This window comes from Monodon monoceros, unplaced genomic scaffold (genome assembly GCF_005190385.1).
Source record: "Monodon monoceros isolate NGI ecotype Baffin Bay Population unplaced genomic scaffold, NGI_Narwhal_1 Super_Scaffold_21, whole genome shotgun sequence".
NCBI classification, from domain to species: domain Eukaryota; kingdom Metazoa; phylum Chordata; class Mammalia; order Artiodactyla; family Monodontidae; genus Monodon; species Monodon monoceros.
In genome coordinates, this window is record NW_021703778.1 from 33,904,630 (window position 1) to 33,921,600 (window position 16,971).

At 46.2% G+C, this 16,971-nt stretch overlaps 1 protein-coding gene across 1 annotated transcript in view; it reads right to left on the minus strand.

Annotated features, from left to right (window-relative positions):
- Positions 1 to 16,971, minus strand: part of TMC3 (transmembrane channel like 3) — a 44,928-nt gene that overhangs the window by 10,263 nt on the left and 17,694 nt on the right. The window contains exons 8-17 of the mRNA XM_029238735.1: positions 16,712 to 16,859; positions 15,959 to 16,002; positions 12,041 to 12,188; positions 10,329 to 10,438; positions 7,505 to 7,583; positions 5,763 to 6,008; positions 4,782 to 4,910; positions 4,418 to 4,485; positions 2,583 to 2,711; positions 506 to 616 (exon numbers count right to left, since the gene is read on the minus strand). Of these exons, the coding sequence (XP_029094568.1) occupies positions 506 to 616; positions 2,583 to 2,711; positions 4,418 to 4,485; positions 4,782 to 4,910; positions 5,763 to 6,008; positions 7,505 to 7,583; positions 10,329 to 10,438; positions 12,041 to 12,188; positions 15,959 to 16,002; positions 16,712 to 16,859 (1,212 nt within the window). The remainder of the gene's footprint in view (positions 1 to 505; positions 617 to 2,582; positions 2,712 to 4,417; positions 4,486 to 4,781; positions 4,911 to 5,762; positions 6,009 to 7,504; positions 7,584 to 10,328; positions 10,439 to 12,040; positions 12,189 to 15,958; positions 16,003 to 16,711; positions 16,860 to 16,971) is intronic.

A 16,971-nucleotide genomic window follows, 5' to 3' on the forward strand; every position in this document is an offset into this window, starting at 1 on the left:
GGCTCGTGCCCCGGTCCGGGAAGATCCCGCATGACGCGGAGCGGCTGAGCCCGTGAGCCATGGCCGCTGAGCCTGCGCGTCCGGAGCCTGTGCTCCGCAACGGGAGAGGCCACAACAGTGAGAGGCCCGCGTACCGCAAAAAAAAAAAAAAAAAAAAGAAAAAGAAAGTGACATGGACTATCTCTTAATAAAAGCTTTCTGAGTTCTGGAAGGGAAAGATTGACCAGGTAGAATTTCCTTCTAGCCTTGGAGCAATGCCGTTTCCCGTTTTGATTCGAAGTGGGCTGTATCTTTTAAAGGTGAGCACAGAGATGATCATACTTGAGGGCAGCCTGCTTAGCAAGGAAAGGGAAATGGTCTTGGATTCAAAAGACATGAGTTTGAAGTTTTTCTCTGCTGTTGACCTGTTTTGTGAGCCAGAAGGAGAATTCAGTTCAATGCAGGGGTCCTTCCTCTATAGCTGTCAGTAGCTCCAGGCAGAGTGGACTGAACTAAGAGAACTTACCTAAATGGCCCGCAATTTAGAGATGGCTTGTACCGGACAATAGCAAAAATGGTTGGCAGCATGCATAGGAAGAGCATAAAAAGGAGCATTGCCAGGTAGAAGTTGTTGGATCTGTAAAGAAACCAAATGCCAGGCGCTGAGTTCACTCTCTGGCCAGCTGCCAATGATGTCTGTGCACCCCGCTGCCGCCCCCCCAAAACAAAACCGACACAGAAACTGTAGCCCTGACTCCTTGCAAACAGAAAAATCCTCCTCCCATCACTGCCTAGGAAAGGGTCTGTTATAGGATCACAGGCAATTTAGCAAACTAGAAATGGATGCTCAAAGGGAATTCGTGGATCACCCAGCCCAACCTGTTCACCTATTAAACACTTGCTGAGCACCTGTCCACCTCAAACCAAGAGACGGGTGACCCCATGGCCATCACACAATAAACTTAATTCATGGAAAAATCTTAGCACCTTTGCCCCACCCAGCTGAGTCCTTACCTAGTGGTTCCCTGTCCTGTTCCCAGCCTTGAACTTGTCCCCTATGTCTGAGGATGGTTTGACTCTTTTGTTACGGTTCTTGACTCTCTTACTTGGATGCCTCTCTCAACCTCTTATCTGCTCTGCTCCTGGCTGCTCAGCGTGAATGGTCTGCCTGAGTAAGCCCTGGGCCCTGGGCCCTAAGCTGGTCTGAAAGCTCGGCTGCCCAGGCTTCCCCTGAGGGCAGCACAGGTCTGTTTGGTGTGCAAGGCCCTGTATATAGTCCTGAAAAGAGAATGAATGGTCTGTTAAACTTGAGACTCTCATCCTGCATGCTCTCTATCTCTCTAATGAAATAGACTGGACTAGAAGAGAGCAGAAAATGTCAGGGCACATACAATGTGGTTAAGTAGGTGACTGTTAATTTGTGAAACCTTTCTCTATTTATATACACACATTCTCTTTATATATATGCATAGACACACACACACATATATATACACTCAATATATGTGTGTGTCCATTTATATGTACGTGTTATGTATATTTATGTGTGTATATATGTATGCATGTATTTTTATATATAGGCATACATAGATGTCAATGAAAATACACATTCATATATAAATTATATATAAAACATATATGAATATATGCATCTACACTGGTCACTAGGTGAAAGATAAATACACTGTCATGCTCGTTATTGTCAAAAACTTTGAAAGACACTGACACACACCCACATCAATAACTATTGTGTCAAAATAAAATAAATGAGTTCTAATCAAGGTGTTCAAAATGTGATATGAATTCACCAAAATGGCTAAAGTGAAAAATACAGAGAAGAACAAGTGTTGACAAGGTTGTGGGACAACTGGAACTCTCACATGATGCTGGTGCGAGTGGAAAGGGCGCCTCTGCTTTGGCAAAATAGTTGGTGCTCTCTACTAGAGGAGAACACATGCGTGGCCTGTGAGCCAGCAAGCGCAGTCCTAGGTATGTACCCAACAAAGGACATGCGTGAGAATGTTCAAGGCAGTGTTATTCATTATAGCTAACCACAGGAGGATGGATAAAGAAATTGGGGAGGGGGGTGTCCTCAATGAGGTGTTTCTCACGAGCACGATATTGAGAAGAAGACAGGAATAAAAGAGGTCATCCTGAGTGTGGTTCTATTTACATCAAGTAAAAAATGGTGTGGCGGGGGGGAACGAATTACGCTGTTAGAAGCTGGTAGCGACCGGCATCGAGTACAAGGGGGCTTCTGGGCGCTGTTCTTGTTCTGTTTCTCCATCTGGGGGTTGGTTACAGAGTTGTGTTCAGTTTGTGAATATTCATCAAGCCGGATATTTGTGATGTGTGCCCTTTCTGGATGATTATTAAACTTCAGTAAAAAGTTGTAAAAGATGTGGCATGAGCTTAAGAAAAGTCATGATTCATTTGAGGGGTGGGGCATTGGCAATGGCTTCAGGGAGGAAAGGCAACTGGAGGGTGGACAAGATTTTGACAGGCAGGGAGTTGGGGACACCCCCTTGCTGGAGGTCGCTCTGGCTAAGGCGAGTGTGGGTGATGTGAGTTCTCTCTGTGAAGCGGACTTGACGCTCACTGACCTGGAGGCTCGGAAGACTTGCTGGTGGGGCACGTTGCAGGTCAGCACGGCCCAGCTGCGCAGGTACATGAGCCCAATGAGTTTGAGGACATTGAAGGCAGGGAGACATGGCGAGAAGAAGGCTCCCATCCTGAAACCACAATGGGAGGCCAGTTAGCGTCTGTTCTCCTCTGGTCTATCTTGGTTCTGAGAGCTTGAGATTTAAACTCTGTGCTTAAAGAACTGAAGAAGCCCCTGGAGATCTGAGACCCCAACCTTCCACCTGCTGGAGATAAGACAAGTCACTTCTGCAGATGAGCAGGGAGCCTGTTTTAAAATATCCTCTTGGCACAAGGATTTTAAGTGTCTCCTGCCTCTTCACACTTAGCAAAGGAAACGCCCTCTTCCGGTCAAGAGGCAAATGGTGGATAACTGCGGTTTCGGGCAAGCTCTAGATTTTGCCTCTCTATGGGGTTGGTGGGGCTACGTTAATAAATTATTGACTTTCAGATTTGATCAACATTATGTGGAGCAGAGCTACTTTTGTTGGACCTTGTGCTAAGGAAAATTAGGTGATTTGCTCAGAGACTAATAAAAGGGTGACGCTATATCATCCAAACTGAGAGACCTTTGAGAGTGACAGATCTGGGATAACATCCCAGGAAAACAGAGGTATATCTACCCTGCAAATAAGGGCCAAATATGGAATGAAACCCAGATCTTCTGACTTTAAGGCTAAATCTGCTTATACTGGATGTTTATTCAATACAATACTTGTGAAGTTTGGATTTAGCAGCAGGAAAATAGATACAATGAGAGGTTTAATAAGTAAAACGCTTTTAAAAAAAAAACTTGGTTTCTCACATCAGGCAAGACACTTAGCTTCTCTTTTCCTCAGTTTCCTCATATTTAAAATGGAGAAAATAATACTAATTACCTCATAGGGTTTCTATAAAGATTAAACCAGTTATTACAGGTAAAAACGTGCCCGACATTCTGGCAAACATTAAGTAAATGTTTTGTATTATTTTTAATACTGTATTTGTGAAAATATTTTTCAAAATAAGTGGACTCTAAGAATACAGAATTTGAGTAAAGGGATATTACTTTATATTCCATTCCTCCTGCATTTTACTGAATGATTATGAAGAGAGATTGTGTCTTCTGCAGGTATGGGACACCCAGGTTCTTCTTCTTTTTCGTCGTTTGCTTGTATTTTAACAAATAGCACTTTTTGTGGTCCAGTAGGGAAATCCAGAGATGGAGGGATGGTTAGGGAGCTCTCCGCCGTGTCCCCATGGACACACACTCCATGTCGATCAGATGATCCCTTTCAGCCTTTAGTATCTTTAGGAACATGATTGCCTTGGCTGGGGGTTGCCCTGGGTGAGCAGACCTCCCCTAGGATGGGTCTATCTTTCTGGGGGATAGTCGTGCACCTGGGCTCAATGTCCAAGTGAGAGTACGGAAGGAGAGTGGGTAGCTGAAGGCAGGCTCCCCAGCTGTGACACAGCCACTGATGGAAGTCCTCCTCGGGGGTCAGCAGCCTCTCCTCCTAGCCTCCCCACAATCCTCCCCAGCTTATTCTACTGGTTCTTGTGCAGTTTTGTTGGTTTTTCAGTGACCGATAGTGACCTAAAAAGGGACTATTTCCTTCCTCATTCCTTTCTGCAAAATGCTTAGAAAACCATTACTGAAATTACTATATATGTGAAATAGTTCAATTAGAAACTCTTTATGTCCTTTCTTGACTCTTATGACTGTGTTTATTATGGTCATGTCCCATCCAGACTTGGTAAATTAAAATCTTAGCCCAGATTAGATGTAAGCACAGCAGGAAGAAGCTTTGCTACGTACCAAATCATTCCTTGGTTGTAGACTAAATGTAACACGTTCTCTGCTATTTTGAATTCCCCATATTCAGGCTACAAGAGAAAAGAACTTCTGCATTAAAAAACGTTCCAAATTTCTTTGCATAAACCAGTCCATTATAGTCAAATACACAGAATTCTTTGCTCGCCTAGATACGTAGAGATCATTGTCTGTGAGGCCATCCCAGCAAATGGTAAATGTAAGAAAGAAATGGGAACTCAGCTTTGTACAGCCTTTCCCTCTTCCCTCACGTATTTTCTCTCAGCCATGTCAGTTTCCCAGCCTGGCCATCAGGAAAGGATGGATCTGGCCATACGAACTTCCCCAATGGACACGGCATCTTACTTACAAACTTGCTCTCCAGGTCCCAACACCAGTAGTCACTTAAGTACCGAACGAAAAGTCCTCGGAAGAAGTCTATGAGCAGAATGCTGGCCACAGTGAACAGCATGTCGATGATGGAGAGCTTCAGCATCTCCTGCAACACAAGGTGTCCTTGGATGCCACCACATCCTGCCCTTCCCACTGTCCACCTCTTCCTTGGGGTCCTCCCTTCTCTCTTCATTCCCATGGCTTGAGCCACCGGGCCCCCTCCAATGGCGACTTCATTTTTGGCACATAATAGCTGCTCAACAAATATTTGTTAATTTGAATTTTGATGTCTGAGGCCAGCTTTACACAAAGCCAGGGAAAAAGTCTATGGTTCTGAGCCACAGGAGACCACCTGAGGTGTTATCATAGGATATAGTGAAGGTGAAAGGCAGAGGAGTTCAGAGCAGAGTTTGGAGCAGATGCCTGGGTTTAGGGCTTCATTCTGCTTTTTTTTTTTTTTTTTTTTTTTGATGTGGATCTTTTTTAAAGTATTTATTGAATCTGTTACAATATTGATTCTATTTTATATTTTGTTTTTTTGGTGCGAGGCATGTGGGATCTTAGCTCCCCGAACAGGGCTCGAACCCTCATCCCCTGAATTGGAAGGCTAAGTCTTAACAACTGGACCACGAGGGAAGTCCCCTTCATTCTGCTTTTACTATCTGTGTTTTGGGGCAAGTTACTTAAACTCTAGTGCTTCAGTTTCCTCATCTCTGCTTCTAAGGATGATAATAAGATTCTAGACTAAGCACTTAGAACAGGGTCAAGCACATCATTAATACTGCCTGAGTCCTTACACTGATTACGATAATTCATTTTGAGACCTGGAAAATCCTAATCCCCCACTGAACTTTATGTTCCTTTTCTATAAAATAGAGATAATGACACTTCAGAGAGTCGCTAGAATTAAGTGATGAAATGGACACGGAAGGGCTTTATAAGGGAACGAGGGAGCCACCTGTCCAACGTATGTCTCCCAGCATTGGCCTTGCGGACTCTGGGTGGAAGCAGTGGTCTTGTTGGCCTCTGAGAGAGGCGAGGTGTAAGTCAGAACGTTGGCTTGTTCCAGGGCCCAAGTGCTGTTTCTCCTGAGCCCTATCCCAGGCCCAGGTGTGGACCACTTCCCTTCTCCAGGGGCTGCCCTGGTGACAAAGAAGATGGTAGAATCTATCCAATGACTTGTGCTATTGGGGGGAGCAGTTTCCTGTGGAGAGAGGGAAGGAAGAAGAAAAGGTTGTCCAGTTATGTGTAAATAAGAATCCATCATGAACACCAAGGATATCACTGCATTGCTTGGGAATAATCTCTTTTTCTTTACCTCTGTCTCTCTCTGTCTCCGACCCTCTGTCTCTCTCACTATCTCTAGCTTGGTTGATAGCCCCTTGACTAGAGTTGGTCCAGTAATGAACATAGAGTTGTAATGAAGAGCATCGACTGGTCCCTAGTGAAGTGTCAGAGCCTGTCCTAGGTTACAGCATGCTGTATTTCTCATTCTCACAAGAGTGTCAGGTAAGAACGATTATTCCATGTTACAGATGAAGGGACTGAAGCTCAGCTAGTTGAAGTCAAACGCTCGAGGCCATGTTGCTAGTAAGTGGCAGGTAAGGACCCAGTCTACGCAACATCAAAGTCCCGATGCAGAACCATTTCTCCCTGTGGCCTCTTCTGTCTTATGAGCAGCAGGATTTGATGCTAGGAAGGTATGGCTTGGGCAAACAACCCTAAAGAAGCCTCCTACTTCCTGCCTCCTCTTCCCCTACCATTTTGGGATAACCTCACAGGTGGGGCAGGTTTAAAATGACCTCCAAAACTACCCTAGGCTGGGATGGTGGGGCCTGCTCTGAACTGCTCTCCATAAGATATTTATTTTCTCCTGATTTTCTAAGTGAAAATTAGTCCCATGGTCTGCCATTCTCCTGGGATCATTTACAATAGCTGTTGATAACCTTTCCTGATGGAATTCCAGGAAAGAGTGTCAAGAAACCCAGGTTCTCATTCCAGCCCTGTCACTAACTAGCCATAAGTTCTGGCCTCAGTTTCTTTATCTTAGAAATGAGACCAAATTTCCTATCCTTTGTTGAGAGACCAAAAATGAACTGATCTTTGAACATGATGAACAGAGTGCAAATACTAGCAGTGATATCGACAACACTGATGACTCTGTGTGTGTGTGTGTGTGTGTGTGTGTGTGTATGGGTGTATGTGTATATATGTGTGTATGTATTCAATATGTATGTGTATATGTGTGTATGTGTTTGTGTGTGTGCATGTGTATATATATGTGTATGTGTGTATGTATATATGTGTGTATGTGCGTGTTTGTGTGTACATATGTGTGTATGTGCATATGCCTATATATGTGTGTGTGCGTGTTTGTGTGTATTTCTGTATGTGTATGTATGTTGTATATGCGTGTGTCTCTGTGTGTATATGTGTATATATGTGTGTGTGTTTGTGTGTATATGTGTGTGTATGTGCCTATATGTGTATGTGTGTGTATGTGTATATATGTGTGTGCGTGTATGTGTATGCGTGTATGTGCATATATGTGTGTACGTGCCTATGTGTGTGTGTGTGTGTATGTGCCTATATGTGTATGTGTGTGTATGTGTATATACGTGTGTATGTGCGTGTGTGTATGTGTGTGTGGTGTGGGGGGGCAGTGGTTGGCTGGGCACGTCCGCAGGACGGAGCACTCACCTCAGTGCTCATGCTGTTAACTTTGTCCAAGAGGGCGATGATCAGACTGTAGAGGTTTCCCAGGTACAGCACAAGGACCCTGAAAGCCACAAGCCCACCTTGAATGACCAGACCACCACTCCATGGTTCTAGACTGACCACAATTTGGGAGTGACCACCATGTTTTGGCTAAGACAGTTGCTGGTTGCCACACTTGGTTTCCTTCAGAATCGGACTGTGGGCATTAAAACAAAATACAGAATTCCAGAATCTACACTGTTTCGAGAGGTCTGGATGGGGTCTGGGAATTCTTTTACCTCCTTACCAGGTGATTCCACTATAGCCGATCTCTGGATCAGTATTTCAGAACCGCTGGGATAGCAGACAGTGTGTGAGCTCAGGAAGTGGGGCTTTGAAGTGTAGTGTGAATTATCCATGTCCTGTCATGCCTTCTGGTTTATAAAGTGATTTTCCAGGCATTATCTCATTTGAGTCTCGCCTGTGAGGTCCATATTATTATAACCCCCACTTAAGGGACAAGGGTATTGAACATGGGGAAGCCTTAAGTCACCTGCTCGGGTTCACACAGTTAAAAAGAGGCAGGTGAGATTTCAGGATCTCAGTGGTCTGGTTCTGAAATACAGACTGAACCTGTCAGACGGGCTGAATAAGTGAGGGGCTGTGGGCACGTCTACACCTGCTCACAGGTGGGCAACCTTGAGCAGATGGCACCTGCCCGCAGCAGCCTCTATGAGCCAGTGATCCAAGACTTGATGCCCGTTTCCCCGGAGTTGGAAGGTTCTGGGAAACACGTCGTGGAGTTTCCCAGGCTGCAGCCTTGGGTCTTAACAGAAACATTTCTGGGAAAATGAGATGAGAAAGGAAAATGGCACGTTTACAAATCTCTCACAGGACAGTGGTTGGCACTTGGAGAATCATGAAGCCAGTGCCAGTTGGTGAAAAAGAGAAAGCAGATTTAACATGAGGAAAAGACTCCAGATTGGAACTTTGAGTCGCCCATCCCCACAGGCCTTCATCTCCTCAGGTGTAGAGTTTACCACCTGTGGCCACCAGTGTGCAGGAGTGAGCAGGGAAACAGGGGCTAGGACACCTCCGGGGGCATCATTCTGACTCATCTTGGCTTTCCCTGTGCACTGTGGAGGGATTCCCTTCAGCTTCCCTTTCTATCTCTGTCTTCACCTAACACAGGGCAGGACCCTCAGAGTCAACTTGGCACTTGTTGGCTGAAGGAAGGACCGAGAGAATTTAACCTTCTGCCGTCTTCGTATCGCATGGCTCTGGTTCTCACTGTGCCCTGAATAAAAGGTAGCTTCGTCTGCTGGTGAGTTAGTGGAACTAAAGTAATATATCCTACTCTTATTTCTAGAATTAGCCTGAATTCATCAGGGGCAAGTCTCTTGAAGCCTCTGTTTCTCTAGTTTTGAACGAGAATAACGAGGCCAATCTGTATAATAGGACTGCTGTTAGACCAAATGCAATCACAGAATTGATCCTCCCCAGTGCCTGCCGTGAGGGAGTTGCTGAGGACGGCACTTCTCTCTCCTAGGTCAACAGAGGAGGTGCCGAGCAGAGCACAGAGACCAGGGTTCAAGCCTGGGGAGCTGGGAGTCTCTTCCAGAGCTACCCTGGGTGAGGGGCTTCCACACACCCCTTGATCTTTCGAGTGATGTTTTTCTATCTCTGAAATGACAGTTGGACTTCAAGATCGTGGCAAACTACAGCCTTTTAGCCAAAGAGCTAAAGAGCCAAAGAGCCTTTAGCCTCTTCTATTTTTGTAATAAAGTTGCAGGGAACTCGGCCACACCCTTTGGATGATGCATTGTCTGTGGCTGCTTTTGTGCTACAGCCTCAGAGTTGAGCCACAGAGACCGTGTGACCCGCACAACCAAAAATATTTACTATTTGGTCCTTTATGGAAAACATTTGCCGACTCCTGAATGACAGCCATTCTTCCCAAAGTGATCTGTGGGAAATTTGTTCTGTGGAATGTGATCAAGCATTACAAGAGAAAGCACAAACCAAACACTGTAGACCCGGGAGGGATGGGAGGTAAATCAGCGGGGCTCGGACAGTGCCACCCTCTGCGACAGTCACCCTAACAGAGACAGGGATTTTTCCGGAAGACAGTGATGATGCCAGCGCTAGAGAAGAAGTGTGGTTTCAGGGGGCTGGCCCCTCTGACCTCCCCTCCCCCGCCCCCACTCCCCGCCTGCTGCGCTCACATCTGCATTAACCACCTGTATTCATACCCACTGACCATCCCAGCACAGCCCTGATGCTCGAGGCTCCCTGACATATTCACAAGAACCGCTTTGAGTCTACGCTTTGGGGAATTACTAGCAAAGCATGATGTTCATCTCACATCTGGAAAGACAGCATGGGTCTCTCACCTCTCACGGTCAGTCCACTGAGGGACCCAACGTGAGCAATACACGGCACACTGTCCATCATCCTCTTGGTCCTCTTTCTCTTGTATCTGCTTTTTCTGCCTGTTCTCCCCCTTCCCCTTCCCCTCCCCCTCCCTCTCTCCCACCTCCTCTTCCTCCTCTTGTTCTCATCACCACCTTTTCACCCGTTTCTTCTGTCCTGTCCTCCTGATCCATCCTCTCCAGCCCCCTCCTCTCTCCCTGCTTCCTCTTCCCCCTTCTTCCCACCATTCTCTCCTGTGATATCCTGCTTTTCTTGAGATGCAGCCGTAGGGGAAGTCCAGTGCTAAGTTTTGGGGGGAACAAAGCAAGCCCTGGCTCCCGACGGACTGAGTTCCCACAGTGGGTGGCCGGACGGGTAACCCACAACAAGCCATTTCCCAGCGGGGTGGCGGTACCTTGCCAGCTGGAAGCGCAGTGTGGTCCGTGGGTGATACATCTCCAAGGCGGCGATGAGGTCAAAAGCTGATGGTGCCAGCATGGTGACGAGGGACACCACCACGCTCACCTACCAAGAGAGGGTGTGCCCCACTGAGCTCCTCGGGGACCCGCATCCCAGCCTCCCTCACCTCATAGTTGGTCTGTAGCCTAATGTTTGGTCGGGGAGGGGGGTATTCGGAGGGTCATGCAGTTCTTACATGGAAAACCTCCCCCAAATCTTGGCTAATTAGCTGTTTTCAAAAGGCCACTTTGCCATGGGTTCATCCCTTCTAGGAACACTCCTTAATCTGAAGACACTCGTACAGGCCTTTTGAGATTTACTGGTGCTTCTGCCACCTTCTCCAATTACCACCTCATTCTATTTCTCCTTCCCTTACCTTGGATGGAAGAAGGAAATAACTGTAACTGTTAAGAATAGAAAAGGGAAGGCTAAGAGGTAATTTCATATTCTTTCTGCACATGGAAGATTAATTATCTAGAGAATTATGCCTGGCTCTCGTTTCTCTGGACTTATGTACTTTCTCTGCAAATGAAAAAGGAGGCTTAGCTGGTACACAAGAGGTGTGAGCTAAAGGAAGAAATAATTTCTGAATTTACCTTTAAAATATCTATCTACACACAAGCCCATATTTATCAATATATAACCCACTTAATTGACATAAAACATGAAGAGGTATAGAAAGAGATTACCTAATGCAGTCTCAGATTTTGAAAAATTATTGTACATTGAGGATAAATTGATAAGTATCACCTGGCCTGCCCACTTTGTTTTTTAAATCCCAAGGATGGTAATCATTTTCATACAAGTGGTCTGAGAGGTAGCATTTGTGCTATTTCTACCACTCAAATCTTTACAGGTAAATTGAGCCAAGTGTTCAGGACAAGAGTCTTGCAATAAATATTAAGAATTATAAAATTGTTTATAACCTTCCTCTTGGTAATTTTCTATTCATGAGAATATTCCCATAAATAGAAGGGAAAGAGCGTTTTAAAAAATAAGCCATCCGGGGCTTCCCTGGTGGCGCAGTGGTTGAAAGTCCGCCTGCCGACGCAGGGGACACAGGTTCGCGCTCCGGTCCGGGAAGATCCCACATGCCGCGGAGCGGCTGGGCGTGTGAGCCGTAGCCGCTAAGCCTGCGCGTCCGGAGCCTGTGCTCCACAACGGGAGAGGCCACAACAGTGAGAGGTCTGCGTATCGCCAAGAAAAAAAAGAAAAAGAAAAAAATAAGCCATTGGTGTGGGGCTGTTTGGGAAGGATTATTTGTGATTTAGAAATATGGAAAGCACCTAAATGTTCAATAATCCCCACATGGTCAACTTTGACACATGCAATGAAAGACAGTGCAGTTGCCAACGCAAGTCTAGGTGAAGTCAGTTTCTGGAAACATGTATATAACGAAACACGAAGCCAGAAAAGCAAAGCACAGTCAGCAGCAAAACTCAAACGTAAAGACTGTGCAAATGCCTGAAGGTGTTTTTGAATCAAAATCTTCCTTATTAAGACCAGTGAAATCATTTAGCCAAGGCCGGGTGTTGCCACTCTGGCTCCAAGCTCTTGCAGCCCATGCTCTAGAAGAAGAGGACTGCAATTTTTCCGTGGAGATGTTTCCAGGGAACCCACTTAAGAAACACCCAGGAAACAGAGGGGCAGCTACTGTTGTGTGGGTACCTCGTTCTTTTCCCAGAGCGTCAGCTCCTTCTTGGACTGTGCCAGCTTCTGGGACCGATCCACCACGAAGTAGATGAGATAGATGCTCCCAGCCAGTGAGAGAAGCACCAAGATGTTGGCGATGACCCTCAGGCAGATGGTCACTGCCCTGCCGGGAGAGGTAGGTATGAGGACAATATACCAGGCTCTGCACAGGGCACCCTGATGCACAGAAAAGGCCAGTGAAGGATGGGAAGACATTTACTGGCAAGTGGATTCTCTGCCCTGAAGAATCAGTGTTCTTCCCCCACCCCCAGAATCCCCCACCATTTCCTAAGAGATCAACAGTGAGTTATAAATCTAAGCCACCAGCATCAGTGGGGCTTTAAACACACACACACACACACGCACGCATTCTGGAGTCTGAGTATTTGGGCTTCAGTGTTTGCTTTGCCACTTAAAATCGGAGTCCTGTGCCATATGCACACTTCAGTTATAGGAGCTCAGGTATGGGTGCTCAGGAGAGGGAAGGGGGAGGAAGGAGGGGAGGTGATCCTGCCTCTCATTTCACACCATGATTTCAATATTATACCACGTATTTACTTGGGATTTGTTATCTGTCTTTTCCCTCTAGAAAGCAAGTGCTCAATTGTTAAAAGTCGTATTCTCAGCTCTTAGAACAGGCCCAGTACATAGAAGCACTTCATAAATATTTGCTGGAGGAAGAAGTAAAGAAAGGAGCTGGGACACGGGCTCCTCTTTCCTCGCCAGGTCTCACTTCCCAAAGGCCTCTTACAATCAACCGTGTTGCTACTACAGTAAGTCCCCTACATAGGAACCTTCAAGTTGCGAACTTTCAAAGATGCGAACATGCATCTGGAACCTGTACCAGCAACGTCAGGCGTGAGTGACATCGCAGCTCGCCCTCCGTCTCCTGTTGCTGACGATCCTTCAGCTCTAGCATCTCCCACCTCCTCTCCCTCCTCCAGTCACTAACTCTTCTTGCCTGTTCACTCGATGCCAGCCCCTGGATGCCAGCTCTTGTACTGTGCTACTGCACTTTTCAAGGTACTGCGCTGTAAGAGTCAAAATGTTTTATTCTTTGTGTTTGTTTTTTATGTATTATCTGTGTGAAAAGTATGATAAACCTATTCCAGTGCAGTACTAGAGAGCCGATTGTGGCTAACTTTGTCGGACTTACGAACAAATTGGACTTACGAACGTGCTCTCGGGACGGAACTCGTTCATATGTAGGGGACTTACTGCATTTACAGTAAGTTTCCAGTTTTAACTGAAAAGAACCCACTCTTTCTGGAGGAGAACTCACTGACTCCAATTGGCTTATCTTTAAGGCATCTGCTTCCGACTTCGGGGTCAGTCTTAGTCCGTTTTCCCTGAAAGCAGAACCTCAGGCAAATGTGTGTTTGTGAGGAATTTTTCTGGGAAGTGATGCCAGGAAGTGTGCGTGAAGTTCTGGGGAGTGAGACCAGAGAAGGCAGGCGGTACAAGGTGTGAGTGGAGCTGGCCACAGCTGGAGGCAGCTGCAGGGCCTTCTGAGGGGCCTGTGAAGCGGCATCTCAGAAATGCCTGGCCAGGGTGAAAATGCAAAGCGTTTTCTATCAGCTCCTGTTCCCTGGTGGCCAAGGGCCACTCCAGAACACTGACTCCCAGTGCTGCACCCAGTCTTTTGGTTGCATGAACACGTGTGGACTGGGATCTTGTGGGTGCCCCACACTGCAGCCTCAGAGGAGCCCTGGGCAGCGAGCAATGGGTACCAGTGGAGGCTCTGAGGGGCATGTGTGCAGCCGGTGGCAGCCTGCACAGCCTGCCTGGCATCAAGGGCTGGAGAAAGAGGTGTGGCCAGGAGGATTTGGAGGGGCACGCGAGGGGTGTACCACCCGCTCCCCAGCCTCTGGGTGACCTTGGGCAGGTCACAACATCTCCTTCTGCACACACCTTAGCCTTTCCTCTGCGCAATGAGGAAACTCACTCCCAAATGGAATGCTAAGTGTCACCTTGTCTTCTGGCAGAGGAGAGCTTTAGATAAGGCGCCATAGAGCACCAGAGATGGAAGACTTGAGAGTGAGGTCCATTAACACCACTTCAGTGCTTCTTCACTTCCTCCTGTCCCCAGATCACCCTGTCATCATTTGCAGGGTCATGCTACGCACGTGGTCCCTGAGGCAGGTCCTGCATTTCTGGTCCCCCCTCCCCACCTCCAGCACTGTTGGTCCTTGTGGCAATTACACCAGAAAATGCACATGATGGGCTTGCGGGGGAAGTAGGCAGTCACATGCTAGTTTTCCCCTGTCTCCACCCTCTTCCTTCCACCTCCTGTTATAATATCCTGGATATCCCAGAATACCTCTTACACATCTATTTTCCTCAAGTTTTGACAGAATCAGGAGGACTCAGGATTTGTGCGTGGAAGAGAGACGAGAATTCGGTTTCTTGCTATTTGTTTGTTTGTAATAATGAATCATTGAATGAGACGCTTTTTAACTGGAATGCATTTAGGACGGCAGGAGCTTCCAAATTTGAGGGAACATAAAAACCACCTGTGAGTTTTGCTTTGCGAGACCCGCTAAGAATGTGGAGCCTTGTCTCTCACTCCCAGAGACGTTAATTCAGTCAATCAGGGTGGGCGCCAAAGGGGTCTGCGTCTGCAGTGCCCCCGGGGTGATTCTGATGTGGATGGGTGCTCTCTTTCCTCTGAGAAGCACGGATGGAGTCCCATCCTTTCATTTCATAAGTGAGGAAGTGAAGGCCCGGAAAAGTCAAGGGAGTTTCGGGGTCATAGAAGTTAATGACAAAGAGAGGGCTAGAATCCATCTTCTGACACCCTATGGAGAGTCCTTCCCACCACGACACCCTGCTTCCTCTCAGGGGCTGGGTGTTTCCTCCACTCCCCAGGTCTGCAGCACTCCCCAGGACAGGCTTTCTGCACCGTAGGAACTAATCATGGGGCTTAAAGAACCAGTGAGGATGGACCTAGATACTGTCATACAGAGTGAAGTAAGTCAGAAAGAGAAAAACAAATACCGTATAATATCGCTTATACGTAGAATCTAGAAAAATGGTAGAGATGAACTCATTTGCAAAGCAGAAATACAGTCACAGATGTAGAGAACAAACTTATGGTTACCAAGGGGGCAGGGAGGGTGGGATGAATTGGGAGATTGGGATTGACTTATATACACTACTGTATATAAAATAGATAGCTAATGAGCACCTGCTGTATAGCACATGGAACTCTACTCAATGCTCTGTGGTGATCTAAATGGGAAGGAAATCCAAAAAGGAGGGGATATATGTCTACCTATAACTGATTCACTTTGCTGTACAGCAGAAACTAGTGCAACATTGTAAAGCAATTATACTCCAATAGAAATTAATTTAAAAAAAGAACCAGTGAGGATATTGGATGAGCAGGCGTGTCTGGCCCAGGAGGACTGGGTCATCGCCTTTCTGTGTCGACCATTCTGTGGCCGAAGGGCCTCACCCTCACCAAGGAAGCCCTCACAACCTTGAGAAGAACTCCAAACCCAAGAAGTCACTTTAGAAGTTTTGTCAACAAGCATCGGATACTACTTGTGTCCTAGGACTTCAGAGATTTGTTGCTAAATAAAATTAGTCTTTGCTTAGTTTAACAGACTAGAAATTGGTGCTAAAAATATCTTTTATTATCTAAGTAAAAGAACAGGAAGCTGGTCAGCCTCAGACCTCTCACCCTACTGCCAGATCCACGGAAGGAGGAACAACTCCGAAATACTGCTATTGAAAAATTATGGGGTTCCCACATTCCACATTACCAGAAGGACAGGTTTTAAGGAGAAGAACTGCCTGAAAAGGTGTGAAAACGAGATATAGTCTGGTGATTTTTCTACTAAATTAAAACAGCTTATCAATGAATTCAGGATGGGGAGTCTTCATACATACAGGTTTTTGCTCTTCTTCTTCTCCTGTTCTTCCAGTATAGCCTCCTTTAAAGAAAGACACATATGGTATCAAAAGCTTAGCATCATCGTTAATCATAAATATTCAGAAATAGTTTATGAAAGAAATGACTTATCCAGTATTTTTCATCATAACTTCAATGTCTAGACTCCATCCAATAAGATTCTATTGATATCAGTGCTTTATATGATAAAAGATAGATAAAGAAGGAAATTGGGGAATGGGAAAAAGAGGGGAAGGAGTAAATTATTTAGGTCACTGAAATGATCTAAATCATTTTTTTTCTCAAAAGGGGGCACCATTGAACTGTCTGTGTTGTTCAGTAGATCCAGGTCTCCGAATGCCTTTGACTGCATTATCTCCTAAGGTAACACTAAAAGCTTATATCCCTCACATATATGTATTTATTCATTTACAAGTTATGTACACGCAACACGGTAGTAATCCATTATGCAAATGAACAAAGATACACACACTGAAATTTTAGAAGGATGAAAGTAAAAAAAAAAAAGAGACGTTCCCGTATTTTTCTCCAGCACACCATCAGATTGTTTGGTGCATGTTGGAGGCACATTATGTCACGTCTCGGTGCAGACCGTGGCTGCCCTGGTCTGTGAGCACCGTGGGAAGGGGACCACGCTGACTCTCCCAGCAGAGGGTCAGCGGCTCACGCTGTGAAGGCTGTGATCTGCAGAGCCCTGACTCCCGGCAGCCTGAACAGGCTTGCTCACTCACCCTGATGCTGTTCACGATGGCAGCGGTTTTGCTCTCTGCCGCCTCTGGGTTTCCAATGAGGTAATCCCAGGCGCAGAACACCCGCCAGCAGAACGTGTAGTTTTCATTGGACGCGCTGGCGAGGCTCATGCGGGAATTCTTAGCCATCCTGCAAAAAAGGACCAGAGGAAACCATAATTTGAAAAGTTACATGCACCTCAATGTTCCTTGCAGCACTACAATAGGCAGGACATGGAAGCAACCTAAATGTCCATCAAAAG